The 12,841-nt window shown below is 57.8% G+C and overlaps 1 protein-coding gene across 2 annotated transcripts; it reads left to right on the top strand.

Annotated features, from left to right (window-relative positions):
• The first annotated feature begins 349 nt into the window (after positions 1-349).
• Positions 350-12,235, top strand: TSPAN17 (tetraspanin 17). 2 transcript variants are annotated; one of them, XM_003936112.4, is made up of 9 exons: positions 352-617; positions 4,839-4,889; positions 4,975-5,121; positions 5,956-6,126; positions 8,092-8,217; positions 9,280-9,327; positions 9,909-10,025; positions 10,103-10,164; positions 10,701-12,235. In XM_003936112.4, exons 1-9 carry the CDS (start codon positions 531-533, stop codon positions 10,858-10,860), a joined length of 969 nt encoding a protein of 322 aa, XP_003936161.2. In that variant the 5' UTR covers positions 352-530; the 3' UTR covers positions 10,861-12,235. The 2 variants fall into 2 exon arrangements, with proteins under 2 accessions (XP_074246704.1, XP_003936161.2); XM_074390603.1 differs by lacking the exon at positions 10,103-10,164 and having other exon boundaries at positions 350-617; positions 10,701-10,805.
• Positions 12,236-12,841: the final 606 nt, after the last annotated feature.

Genomic DNA, 12,841 nt, shown 5'->3' with positions numbered 1-12,841 from the left:
TGGCGCTGGTACCGAGCAGGGGGAACGCCGGCTTCTTCACGCCAGCAGCCTCCGACACCAGCCGGCGTCTTAGACGCCTCCGGAGGACGCCGGGAAAGGCGGCGGCGGCCTGCGCGGGGGCGGGGCCGGGCCGAAGGCTGGGCTGCGAGGAGGTCCGAGTGCGGCTGCGGGGGCGGAGCCGGGGGCGGAGCCATGTCCAGAGGCGGGGTCAAAAGGGACTGAATTGGGCTATGGGGGCGGAGGCAGGTCGGGAGGCGGGGCTCCGAGGGGACTGAGGGCTGAGGGGGCGGAGCCTGGGGCAGAGGCGGGGCTTGGAGGGAACAGCGCAGGGCTCGGGGCGGGGCGATCCGGATGCCGAGGGCGGTCCCTGAGGGGCGGGCCGGCGGGGCCCGACTGGCGCTCTGTGTGGCCGCGGCCATGAAACCGCAGCCGCCGGGCTAGGCCCCGGGCGGCTCTAGCCCAGGGCGGCCCGCGGGGCACTGGGCCTGGCTCCCGGCTCCGGTTTCCGGGCCGGCGGGTGGCCGCTCACCATGCCCGGCAAGCACCAGCACTTCCAGGAACCCGAGGTCGGCTGCTGTGGGAAATACTTCCTGTTTGGCTTCAACATTGTCTTCTGGGTGAGCGTGGGGTCTGCGCCTTGCCCTGTGCTGGGGGGTGATGGGAGAGGGAGGTTCAGTCTTCTGAGGGGGCAGACCACTCCCTGCCCCAAGAGTTTGGAGCTCGGGACCATCCCCCACTTCTGCCATCCCCACGCCCACTTCCAGGACCACCCGAGATAGCTACAGAGAGGCCCGGATTTCTGGGGGCTGGTCCCAGCTACAGCGCGAGGTGGGGGTTGCAGTGTGGGGGGGCTCTCCCTGAGTAATCCTGAGGCCCGGTGGAGAAAGGGAAGGTGTTTCCTTGAAGACCCCACGGGCGCGCTAGGGGCAGGTCGCCCCGTCTGTCGCCCAGCCTCCTTCCTACCCTGGGATATGGGATGCGTGCCAAGCCCCACCCCTGGTTTAGCCGGTGGGGAGGAGATTCTGGCGCGAAGGGAACCGCCAGGCTCCCTCCCTGGCCTCCTTTCCCTTCCTGTGGTACCTGGGTCAGGTGCCTCATCTTAGGCTTCTGCAAAGTGAGGTGGGTCACAGCCCTCTCCCCACCCCAGTTCCACACAAGGAGGCTGACCTGCGAGGAGCGGCACGGAGGGCCAATAGCGAGTCCTTGGCGGCTGGGAGGGGATCTCCTCTGCTGAGAGCCTGGGAGCTGGCCCTGGGAAACAGAATTCAACATTCCACAGTTGACAAGGCTCCTGGGTGGGGCTGCCCCTACCGGGGAAGGGAGCTGCTAGTGCCCCTCCCAGGGTGGCATCTGTGCCCCTGGGCCATGCCAAGTCATTTTTCCCATCTCACCAAAGCTGTGGCCTCTGCAGTCTCTGCTCCTGGGGCCTCGGGTCAAGCTGCCAGGCCCTTTCACTTGTGTTCAGCAGGACTCAGTGGCACTGCCCTCCACCCATGTGCCACCGAGCTTACTGGTGTGGTGGGTGCCCTTGCACTGCAGCGCTAGGCTCTTGACGGTGTGGGCAGTTGGGTGTGGGTGGGGGCACTGACAAGGAAGTCAGAAGGCCTGTCTGTAGCAGGCCTAGCTGTGATACCTTGGGCAAGTCACCTCTCCTCTCTGGGCCTCAGCTTTCCTGCCAGGAAGGTGAGGATAGAGAATCTGCCTGTGAAGCTGTTACAACGGAATAAATTTGTTGTATTCTCACAACTACCTTGTTATTATCTACATTTTACAGATGGGGAAACTGAAGGAATAGACACAGAGAAGTTGTCACTTACCTAGGGTCACACAGTCAGAAAGTACAGAGCCAAGGTGGTGGCCCAGTGGGCAGAGGGTAGAGGTGAGGCAGAGCTGTGAGCAGAGGTAACCTCAAACACTGAGGGGGAGCAGGCCTGAGAGACCCGGGTTTGTGGGTGGGGCCTGGGCTGGGGCAGAGCGTAGGGCAGGTGTCCCCAAACTTTTCACACAGGGGGCCAGTTCACTGTCCCCCAGACCGTTGGAGGGCCGCCACATACTGTGCTCCTTTCACTGACCACCAATGAAAGAGGTGCCCCTTCCTGAAGTGCGGCGGGGGGCCGGATAAATGGCCTCAGGGGACCACATGCGGCCCGTGGGCCATAGTTTGGGGACGCCTGGCATAGGGTGTTAGGTTAAAGTGGCATGGGGCAGCAAGGGCTTCAGTGATAGGTCTGATCTGGCTTCTGTGTGGAGGGTAGGTGAAGGGCAGGGCCTGGAGGTTTGGAAGTAGACAGCAGGGCTGGGACAAAGCTGGGCTGGTGAGAAAGGTGAGGAAGGCTGGCTGGAAAGCCAAGAGGCTGAATTGACTGGGCTGGGTCACTGGGGGCTGGAGAGAGGATTTCAGGTTTGGGTCAAGGTGGCCTAAGGGAGGCTGCCTATGAAACAGGCCCAGAGGTTTTCATGTGTAATGTCAGGTGGACCGTGGTATTGCTCTGCTTGGAACCTGCTTGTGGTTTCTTTCTCTTTTCTTTTTTTTTTTTTTTGAGACAGTTTAATTCTTGTTGCCCAAGCTGGAGTGCAATGGTGCCATTTTGGCTTACTGCAAACTCCGCCTCCTGGGTTCAATCCATTCTCCTACCTCAGCTTCCCAAGTAGCTGGGATTACAAGTGTGTCCCACCACACCTGGCTAATTTCTGTATTTTTAGTAGAGACGGGGTTTCACTGTGTTGACCAGGCTGGTCTTGAACTCCGTACCCTCAGGTGATCTGCCCACTTCAGCCTCCCAAAGTGCTGGGATTACAGGCATGAGCCTTCGTGCTCACCCACCCTGCTGGTGGTTTCTTACTGCTCCTAGAATACTGTCTAGTCTCCCTACAGCCTCCAGGGCCTGGAGTCTGGGCTGGCTGCACTAGACATGATCCTGTGTCAGGGCCTTTGCCTGTGCCCATCCCTCCTTCTAGAATAGCATTTTCCCTCTTGCTTTTTTTGAGACAGAGTCTCACTCTGTCATCAGGTGCCAGGCTGGAGTGCAGTGGTGCGATCTCAGCTCACTGCAACCTCTATCTCCCGGGTTCAAGCAATTCTCCTGCCTCAGCCTCCCAAGTAACTGGAACTACAGGTGTGCGCCACCACGCCCAGCTAATTTTTTGTATCTTTTAGTAGAGATGGGGTTTCACCCTGTTGGCCAGGAAGGTCTCGATCTCTTGACCTCGTGATCCACCCACCTCGGCTTCCCAAAGTGCTGGGATTACAGGCATGAACCACTGTGTCCGGCCCCCTCTTGCTCTTTTTATTATTAAAACCTCAGCTGAATGCCTCCACCCTCCCTCCTGCCCTCTCTAAAGCTCGCCTCCAACCTCCAGCGTCCCCCATCTCATCACCCCGATCGATATTTGCGAAGGGGGTCTGTTTGGATCTGAAGTTTCTTTGTCAGCTTGCTCCTTGTCTGTCTCTCCTGCTGGAGTGTAACGAATTCCCAGCACGACAAGGATCAGTGCTGGTGGGTTGTGGAGGTGTTTGCTGCAGGCGCATGGATGTAGGGGTGTGGAAGCCGCATGAGGTCTGGGTGATCGGGAGATGCCAGTGTCCAGGTGGGATGGACGAAGAGTGTGACGAGGAGGAAGGGCAGAAGGCTGAGGCTAAAGGCCGTGAGACCAGCCGCAGGTGTGGGGCAGGTGAAGGCAAAGCGTCCTGGGAAGGAGCTCGGGGAAGAATGGGGTTGAGTTAACTGAGGTGGGGTTCAGGAAGGAGAAAGTGGCACTCAGTCCCATCTGAAGGCCAAGGACAGGTCAAGTGGGATGAGGCAGGAGAAGAGATGTCTGGTTTCACAGCCGACCCAGTAGGCAGGAAGGAAGGGAAGACGTTTTCAGAGAAAGAATAGAGCAGTGTGGGGAGCCCAAGGTCAGGGGAGGGAAGGCGATAAAGGCCTTGGCTGTGGCTGTGTGCTGAGGGGAAGGAGCCTGCAGAGAAAGCATGTGCGTGGGGAGGTCTTAGGAGGTGGGGCCATGGCCCTGGGTTTGGGTATGACCGGCTTACCCCCTCCGAAACTGCACACCTAGGGACCTGCCCAGGGTCAGGCATGAGGGTAACTGGCCTTGACACCAGGGCTCTTCCCAGTAGGGAACTGAGGCAAGATGGTGGGAAAGCTGAGGATGGAGGAGGGGCACTTGGACTGTGCCAGTGGGGAGTCTAGCTGGTGTTCTGAAGGCCCAGGCAGAGCTGTGGCCACGGGTTTTCTAGGGCAAAGCCACTGGCACAGGCCAGGATCCTCTAGCTGCATCCTGCTAGGGCTCATTGAGATTCCTCCTCATTCAGGGGTGTTTGATTGTGAGCCACGTAAACTGACTCTGGGAGGTAGAGGTTAAGGTGGTAGGATGGGGCTGGGGAGGAGTGTTGAGGGTGGGGCAGCAGTCCCGGGGCTTTAGGGCAGCAGGAGAGCTGGACTTGGCAGGGTGCAGAAAGGAGGTTAGGAGCCCGGAAACCCAGCACCAGCTTTGGTCAGGAGTAAAGGCTCAGCGTGCTGCCGCCACCACCACTGCTGCTATTGCTTCTTGGCAGGAGCGTCTCGGCCACTGTCTGCTCCAGTCTGGAGTTTCAGGAAGGGGCCCCTGATGTCCATCCCAAGGCTAGGGGACGGTTCAGTCCTCCAGGCCGTGTCCTGTGGGGAAGAAGCACTGGAATGTGTTATTGGGAAGATGGAAAGAACCCCAGATCCGGTCCACAGCCCCTGTGCCCCTTCCTCTCTCCACTGGCTTCCCAAAGGCCCTGGACAGTGGGAGAGGATGAGGGGGAGGGTCCTGGGGCTGCTCCTGCCCTGAGCTCTTTGCTGCTGCCCTTGCAGGTGCTGGGAGCCCTGTTCCTGGCTATCGGCCTCTGGGCCTGGGGTGAGAAGGTAAGGCAGCGGGCAGGCATGGGGCTGGCATGGGGCAAGGTGGTGGGAAGGTCAGCTCCCCACACCTCTCTGCTCCCCGGCACAGGGCGTTCTCTCCAACATCACAGCGCTGACAGATCTGGGAGGCCTTGACCCCGTGTGGCTGTTTGTGGTAGTTGGAGGCGTCATGTCGGTGCTGGGCTTTGCTGGCTGCATCGGAGCCCTCCGGGAGAACACCTTCCTGCTCAAGTTTGTGAGTGCTGCCCCCGAGATCCCCTGGGAACGCCAATCTCCTCTCATTCATTCTTGCAATACAGTTGGAGCTTAATGATGGGTAGCTTTATTATTATGCTATAGTTGTCATCATTAGATTCATGTTATCTGTATTTACTAGGATCCTTTCTGTGGGATCCTAAGTGACCGAGACCTGGTGGCCCAAGCATAAAATATTTGTTGACTCAAATAAAAGCCCAGGGGTGTGCTGGCTGCTGGTGCATTTTGGTCCAGGGGCTGCCACGGTGTCACTTGGCCTGGTTTCTCTCTGGTTCTTAGGTCTCCCCACCCCCGTTTTGGCTCCATTCCCAGGTGGCAGGAGGCTCAGGAACAGAGCTGGCTTTCCCATGCCCTCCCAGGAACTCCTGCTAGAGGCTGAGAGCTCTCTTCCCAACTGTTTTTCCGAAGTGCTTTAATTGCATTTCCTTGGCTCTGATTGGCTGCCTCTGGACCAATCCCCGGAGGCTGAGGGAGGCAGTACTCTGATTGGTGGGTTTTGGGCACTTGCCAGTCTTGTATCTTGGACTGCGGGAGCTGGAGGGGACGGGGGCGAGGAGGTGGCTCCATCCCCGTGGAAACTAAAGGTTTGCATGGAGGATGGTTTTTCAGAGAGAGCAGGGTGTGAATACCAGACAAAGGGGAATGGATGCACAGGTAAGAACAGATGCCTTTTACCATCATGTAACAATACTAAAATAATGGAAGGTGGGGACTCTCAGCACCTCTGGGTCTTGGTGGAAGTAGGGATAGAGCTCCTCTCTGTGGCACACACAAGCCCTGGGAGGTCACCAGAGCCCTGTGTCTCCAACCCCAGTTCTCCATGTTCCTCGGCCTCATCTTCTTCCTGGAGCTGGCAACAGGGATCCTGGCCTTTGTCTTCAAGGACTGGATTCGAGACCAGCTCAACCTCTTCATCAACAACAACGTCAAGGCCTACCGGGACGACATTGACCTCCAGAACCTCATTGACTTTGCTCAGGAATACGTGAGTCCAGTGTCCACCCTGGACCACCTGTAGGAGGCGCCTTCCTGGCAGATGAATGAGGGAGCAAGTTCCCTGTGATGGGACCATCTCCTTACCCACCTGGGCTAGCAGGTCCCAGGAAAAAGACCCAGGAGTGTTCTTGTCCAAGGAGAGCCAGCCCCTGGTGATCCTTATGGGTCCCCATTTGCCTAGTACCATAGGGACACAGCCTTGGGAAACAGAGGCCATGGGCTCCACACTGGTAGCTCCCAGGTCAGGGCCTATAACACATGGGAGAATGGAGGAAATGTGACATAAAAATATAGATTTCTACTTCCACTAAACCCTGGACCCACAGTATTGGCTGGGGCTATGTCGCTGCCACCCTTTTACTGGTACAGAGGCTCTCTGTTTGCCACTGTTCCCAACAGTCTGCATTTTATTATATCCGTCAGCCCTTATCTCTCATTTATACTGTTTGACCTCTGTACATATGAGAGTTTAGACCGCTGACGGAAACTCTGCCCTCAAGCTTGCAAAATTAACCCCAGTGAAGAGCAGCCAGAGAAGAGTTCAAAACCCTAGCTGCCTCCCACCTGCACCGTCTCGCCCACTCACCCCCAATCACAAACACACAGTCACACACTGTCACCCACAGTCACGCCCACACTGAGTCACACACAGGCACACTTGATCACACTTAGACGCCTGGTTCCACAGTCACACATGAGTCACACACAATCACACCCACACATGGCCACAGGCCCTTGGCGCCATTCACCACCAACAGTCAGCTCTGGGATCCAGAGGTGAAGCAGAGCTGGTGCCTGCTCCAAGCAGCTCTTATCCCAGGGCAGAGGCAGACATAGCTAGGCAGTTGTGATGCGGTCCATTCATTCATTCAGCATAGGATCGTTAAGGGCCTACCATTGCCAGACCCTGAGCCAGGCCCTGGGGATCCGGCGGGGAAAAAAGCTGGGACCCTGCCATTGCAGGGATGGCAGTCGGGAAGAGACAGATGGTGAACAAGCAGAACGAAAAAATGTGTGCATGTACACATGTGCATGTAAAAAATTGTACATTGTGATAAGAGTCAAAATGAAGGGTGGAGAATGGGACGGTCTCTGGGTGGAGAGCTTGAAGCCTCCCAAAGGAGGAGAAGGAAGAAAGGGGAGAGTGTTCTCTAGCAGGAGCAGCTGGTGCTGAGCAGGTGCCAGGAGGCAGGTGGAGGCTGAGCCCTGCCCTGGGACCAGCGCATGCAGGGCACGTGACAGGCCTGGCTCCCCAGCTCTCTGGCTTGGCCACGGGGCCCGCCCGTGTCTGCCGCCGAGCCTGAGCTCCCCCAGCCCCTGTGCTGCTCTGGTCAGTGAAGGCTGTCCACACCCGTGTGCCCCACATGACCGTGGTTCATGGCAGATCCCAACCTCGCCAGTGCTCCTGCTTAGGGGACATCATAGGGTGTTCTGGGTGGGGGTGATGGGGTGTGGGATGATGTGAGCCAGCGTGGAGGAAATGGAATAGGATGGCTCTGGGGAGTGGCAGGGATGGGAGTGGGCAGGATTCCCCTCCTGTCCCTACACTGAGAGGGGAGGGTTTTGTAGAACCTCTGGGGCAAGTGTGAGAGGCCTGCTGCAGACATGTGGCTCAGCGTTCTCTGCCACCACAGGGCTTGGCCCAGTGCCTGCCTCTCCAGTAGTTCAGAGGAAGCCGCGGTCGTTGAACCAGTATCCTTGTCCTACTCGCTCCCTTTTTCTAGCCTCTCCTGGGTCAGGGGGCAAGCTCAGGGTCCACTCCCTTGTACCCCTCTGCTTCTACCAACCTGGAGGTGGGGCCCAGGCCTGTGGGGGTGGGGAGATTGCCACCCACCTGGCTGTCCCAGCCCCCTCCCAGACAGCCCTGTCTCCCTGCAGCCTGGGCTTATCCCCAGACAGGATGAGGCTCTTGGGGTGGGCCTGGCTCACCTGGGGCTCTCCCCTGCCCCCATAGTGGTCTTGCTGCGGAGCCCGAGGCCCCAACGACTGGAACCTCAATATCTACTTCAACTGCACTGACTTGAACCCTAGCCGGGAACGCTGTGGGGTGCCCTTCTCCTGCTGCGTTAGGGACCCTGCGGTGAGTGGGGCTGGGAGAGGAGAGGTGAGGGGCGTTGCAGTGCACAGACTCTGGGGAGACCACCCACAGGGCCCCACTCTGCTCTGCCCTGTTCTGGGGGCATGGATGCTGGGGAAGCTTGTTTTCCATGAGTGGCACTGGGGCCTCTTGGGGCACAGCTGCTTTCCCTGTTCAGCAAGACCTGTCTTTTTGATGGTAGTGAGATAGAAATGGCAGGACCTTAGGGCACAGGGCTGGGGACTTGCCTGGAGGTCTCCCTGCACCCTGTCCCTCCAGATAAACACAGCTGCAGCCAGTGCCTGCTCCTGGCCGGCTTGAAGGTTGGCCAGGTATCACTCGCAGTTACAGTTGCATGTGGTAAGAGTTTTGTGGGCCATTGCCAGCCACCACTCCACTGGGCCACCTTTGCAGAGTAGCCGGGAGTGAGGAGCTCTGTCCCTTTATGGCTTTCTTCAGGGCAGAAACCTCTCTCAGTGATGTTTCTTCAGTCACAGTTCATCTGGGATGGCAGAGGCCAGGTTTCTCCCCATTCTTATAACACACCAGCAGGGAGGGTTCCCGAACAAGTCCAGGTTGGCAATTGCAGCCACGCATTCTGGCATCTGGGAAAGAGGCACATAGGGCCAGGTGCAGTGGCTCATGGGAGGATCATTTGAGTCCAAGAGTTCGAGACCAGCAGGGGTGGCACAGTGAGACCTCATGTCTAGAAAACAAAAGATTAGACAGACATGGTGACACATTCCTGTGGTCCCAGCTACTCAGGAGGCTGAGGTGGGAGGATCACTTGCACCCAGGAGGTCGAAGCTGCAGTGAGCTATGATCACGCCACTGCACTTCAGCCTGGGCAACTAAGTGAGACCCTGTCTCAGAAAAAGAAAAAAAAAAAAAAAAAAAAAAAGAGGCACATGGGCCTCAGAGAGCCTCCCTTAAGACTGGTAGACACGGCAGAATCCACGGGCCCATCTGCTTACTCTGAAAAAGAAAAGCCACCACCGTGCCAGGTACCATGGACCCTACGGGATGTGTCCTCACCAAGTCGCTAACTGGCCTGTCTCCCCTCAGGAAGATGTCCTCAACACCCAGTGTGGCTACGACATCCGGCTTAAACTGGTGAGAGGGTTAGGAACTGGGCTGGGGCAGGCCGGGGTACTGGGATGGGAATGGGACTGTCCATAGTTCCTCTGGAAGGCCTCAGGGATTGTTTGGGGAGATGGTGCTGAGTCCGAGGAACCAGCCAGGCACCCAGGCAGCGGAGGGGAAGTAGACCCCTGGGCCCGGGCAGATGTGGGTTTGCTCAGTCCTGCTCTGAGGAGCACCCTTGGGGTGCCCGGCTTTGCCCTAGAGGCTGGAGATGTGGTGCTCATGAGACAGTCTGCTGTGGAGGAGAGGAGGGAGAAAGATGGTAAGCTCTTAGAGAAAGCAGTATGAACAGCCATGTGACAGTTTCAGTTAAGAGCTTGGAAGAAAATAAGGGAGGTAATAGGAGACGAGCTGGGCGGGCAGGAGTGGGTGTGCATCCATGCTGAGACCCCATGAGAAGGAGCTGGCTTTGCAGAGGCCTGTGGCAGAGCACCAGGGAGCAGGTGCCATAGGTTTAGGCCCTGGGATGGACGTGAGCTTGGCAGGCTGCAGAGGGAAGGGAGCTGGCCTGAAGGGCAGTCAGGCTGAGCCTGGTGCTTGCGTGTCCCCAGGAGCTGGAGCAGCAGGGCTTCATCCACACCAAAGGCTGCGTGGGCCAGTTTGAGAAGTGGCTGCAGGACAACCTGATTGTCGTGGCGGGGGTCTTCGTGGGCATCGCCCTCCTCCAGGTACTCCTGTGGCCCCACGTGCCTTCCCCTTGGCGGGGCTGCCCTAGCTTTTCCCTCACCTATCCTCTGTCTTACAGATCTTTGGCATCTGCCTGGCCCAGAACCTCGTGAGTGACATCAAGGCAGTGAAAGCCAACTGGTGAGGCCGCCACAGGCCATGGCCACATGCCTGGCTTACCCAGCCTTGGGGGCCCCCCAGGACCCTCCCACCACACTCGCGATGGGCAAGGCTGCAGGAGGCGCTCCTGTTGGGACTGAGCCCTGTGCTGTCCACCCACGGAGAAAGCTGCTGTGCTTCTGCCTGGGCCACTTGTCCTGCGTGCACGTGCTCACACACATGCAGGCACACGTGTGCGCAGGGAGCCACTGTCTCAGCTGCATTTGGGGTAGTAGGATCTCCAGGGAACTAGGGGGCGCAGCTCAGAGGGTGCAGGCCAGGCAGGGTGGGAAGCACTGTGTGGAGGGGCCGCTCCTGTGTCCCGCCCCCCAGTGCTGGGACGCACTTTTCTGTGTGTGGCTGTATGGGCTGTGTTCCTGGAGCCACTGCTTCCAGCAGCTTCAGAGTGTTCATCTCTATGAGCTGTGACTTTGAGCCTGCCAGGAACCCACCTCAGCCTCAGTGTTCCAGACTCTGAAATGGGGCCAAGAATTTTCTCTCTCTTGCTTGCCTCTCAGGAGCAAATGGAATGATGACTTTGAGAACCACTGGCTTACGCCCGCCATTCCTGAGGTCCTGTCCACGGTGGGGCCTCATCAGAACTCTCTGGCTGGGGCCCCTGGCCTGGCCCCACCCTGCCAACACGTTTTCTTCGGCCTGCGTGGTTTATATCCTTGAGCCAACCTTTAGAAATTGGTAGATTTCACATGAGTCCAGATCCACAGCTGCTTTTGAAGAATGACCACCCGGCTACGGCTCTTCAGTGGCAATACTACCTGGGACACTGCCTCCCCTGTCGCCAGGGGCCCCAGTTGGTCTGTTCTACTCACCTAAGTGCCACCTGACCCTGGTACACTCGGAGTTGGCCTCCTTCGCCTCTGCAGGGTTATTCCCTGTACCTCAAGGCCGCTACGGGCCGACCTGGAATGCAACACAGGGGCCCGAAGGAGCGGGAGGCTGGACCCTGCTCTGAAGAGGGTCCAGCCTGGAAGGGGCGGCCTTGCTGGGGACTCCGGTGGGAGTAGAGTGCCCAGGAGAGAGTCTGAGGGGTGGGATGGGGTCAGGACAACTTTGCAGAAGAAGTAGCCAGAAACCAAGGGACTGCAGGGAGCCTGTTTGGGGGGGTCTGGATGGTCGACTCTTAGGAATCAAGTTCGGCATCTTCGCCGTGGCTGCAGAGCTCCCGGATGTGCACTAGAGGGCGCGCCGGCCCCACACTCCCTGGGTCTGGCTGCTTCCGGCAACCTCTCGCCAGTAGAGCTCGTGCCTGCCTGCTAGCCCTTCCAGGTTCCGGGAGTTTGGAAACTTCTCAAGGGCCAGCTGGCTCAGGCTTGGGAAGGCTGGCTGCTGCCCTCAGCTCCGCCTCATCAGCTATGCAAGGGGTGTGTGTGGAGTTACCCTGCTGCCCCCTCCCTGGGCTTGTCCAGAGATCTCAAGCTCGGATGCCCCTGCAGCCGCATAGAACATGTAAGTGAATGAAGCAGGCCCTGGAGTTGGGAGCCTGCCTCACTTTGACTTTCCCACTGTTGCTGGAGACAAAGACACCATGACGAGAGAAAGTTCGCACAATCCAGTGGATAACTGCCACTTGCCTTGAGAGCAATAGAGTGTGGTGGGTCCCCATCGGACGGTGGCCGCTGCCATGTTCAGGTGTAGCTAATTGCTCTGATTGCTCTGATGTAGGAATGCAGGCCTAATGCTAGAAATCTGGAGAAGCCAGAAATACAGATTTGTATGTGAGGTGTCCTGATTTTTAAATTGTTGGCAGAAACTAAATTAATTCAGAAATTATATCTGCAGGCCAGACAAGGTGCAGCGCCCAGCTTTGGCCCCATGCCCCGTAGGTCCTTCTAGGACAGTCACCATTGGGGCCCTGGCTGCGCTGCCATTCAGGGATGTTGGGCACTGCTGCCTGGTGGCCAGGGTGTGGGCTATGTGCCCAGCATTGTGGTTCCTTGGTCCCGCCGGACAGTGTCCTGGGCCCCTGATAGGCGCTGGCTGTGCGTGGTTTATACATGCTACAATAAATGCAGCTCCCAGTGTCGTGCATGTATCTTGCATTTTCACTTTCATTTTATCCCTCAAACCACACAACACCCTGTGCAGTGGAATTTCTTTTCCTGTTGAGGAAGTGGACTCAGAGCAGGGAGAGAGATTGCCTAGAGCACACAGCTGGGTGGGGCACACCGATCTGACCCCTCTTGCTGGAGTTTTGCACCATACCTGCCCTGTGTATCTGATATATGTGAGGAAACCTCTGTACTCAAAATATCAACCAATAAGGGTGATTCATCCATCCCCCGAGTGTGAGTTGAACGTCAACTCGGGTGGAGACACACAGGTGAAGGGCAAGGCCCTGCCTGTGTGCTGCATTCTTGTGGAGGAGCCACGGAAAGCAAGCTGGCCAGCATTTTTGTTAGTAATAGATGCTATAAAGAAAGCGGGAGTGACTGCAGGGGACCTGGGAGAAGGGAAGGGGAGGGGCACCTTCTCTGGGCTGCTCTGGGGGAATGATGTTCTAGGTTTTGATACCAGCTTCTGTAGAGGCCCTGAAGCCAGGGTAGGCTCCATGTGAGGGAGCCTGGGGTGGCTGGAGAGGTGGGAGTTGGGAGGGGCAGAGGGCATGAGCACAGAGAGGTAGTGTAACCAAGATATGTTT

Source organism: Saimiri boliviensis, chromosome 20 (genome assembly GCF_048565385.1).
Source record: "Saimiri boliviensis isolate mSaiBol1 chromosome 20, mSaiBol1.pri, whole genome shotgun sequence".
Classification (NCBI taxonomy): Eukaryota; Metazoa; Chordata; class Mammalia; order Primates; family Cebidae; genus Saimiri; species Saimiri boliviensis.
Note: the sequence above shows the minus strand (reverse complement) of the source record. Positions and strands in the feature narration are given on the sequence as shown.

Excerpts from the sequence above, each read along its gene's own strand:
- TSPAN17 (XM_003936112.4), top strand. The coding sequence starts at position 531 with ATGCCCGGCAAGCACCAGCACTTCCAGGAACCCGAGGTCGGCTGCTGT. Across the intron at positions 6,127-8,091 it reads TTGACTTTGCTCAGGAATAC|TGGTCTTGCTGCGGAGCCCG; the intron begins GTGAGTCCAGTG and ends CTGCCCCCATAG. Across the intron at positions 10,165-10,700 it reads AAGGCAGTGAAAGCCAACTG|GAGCAAATGGAATGATGACT; the intron begins GTGAGGCCGCCA and ends CTTGCCTCTCAG.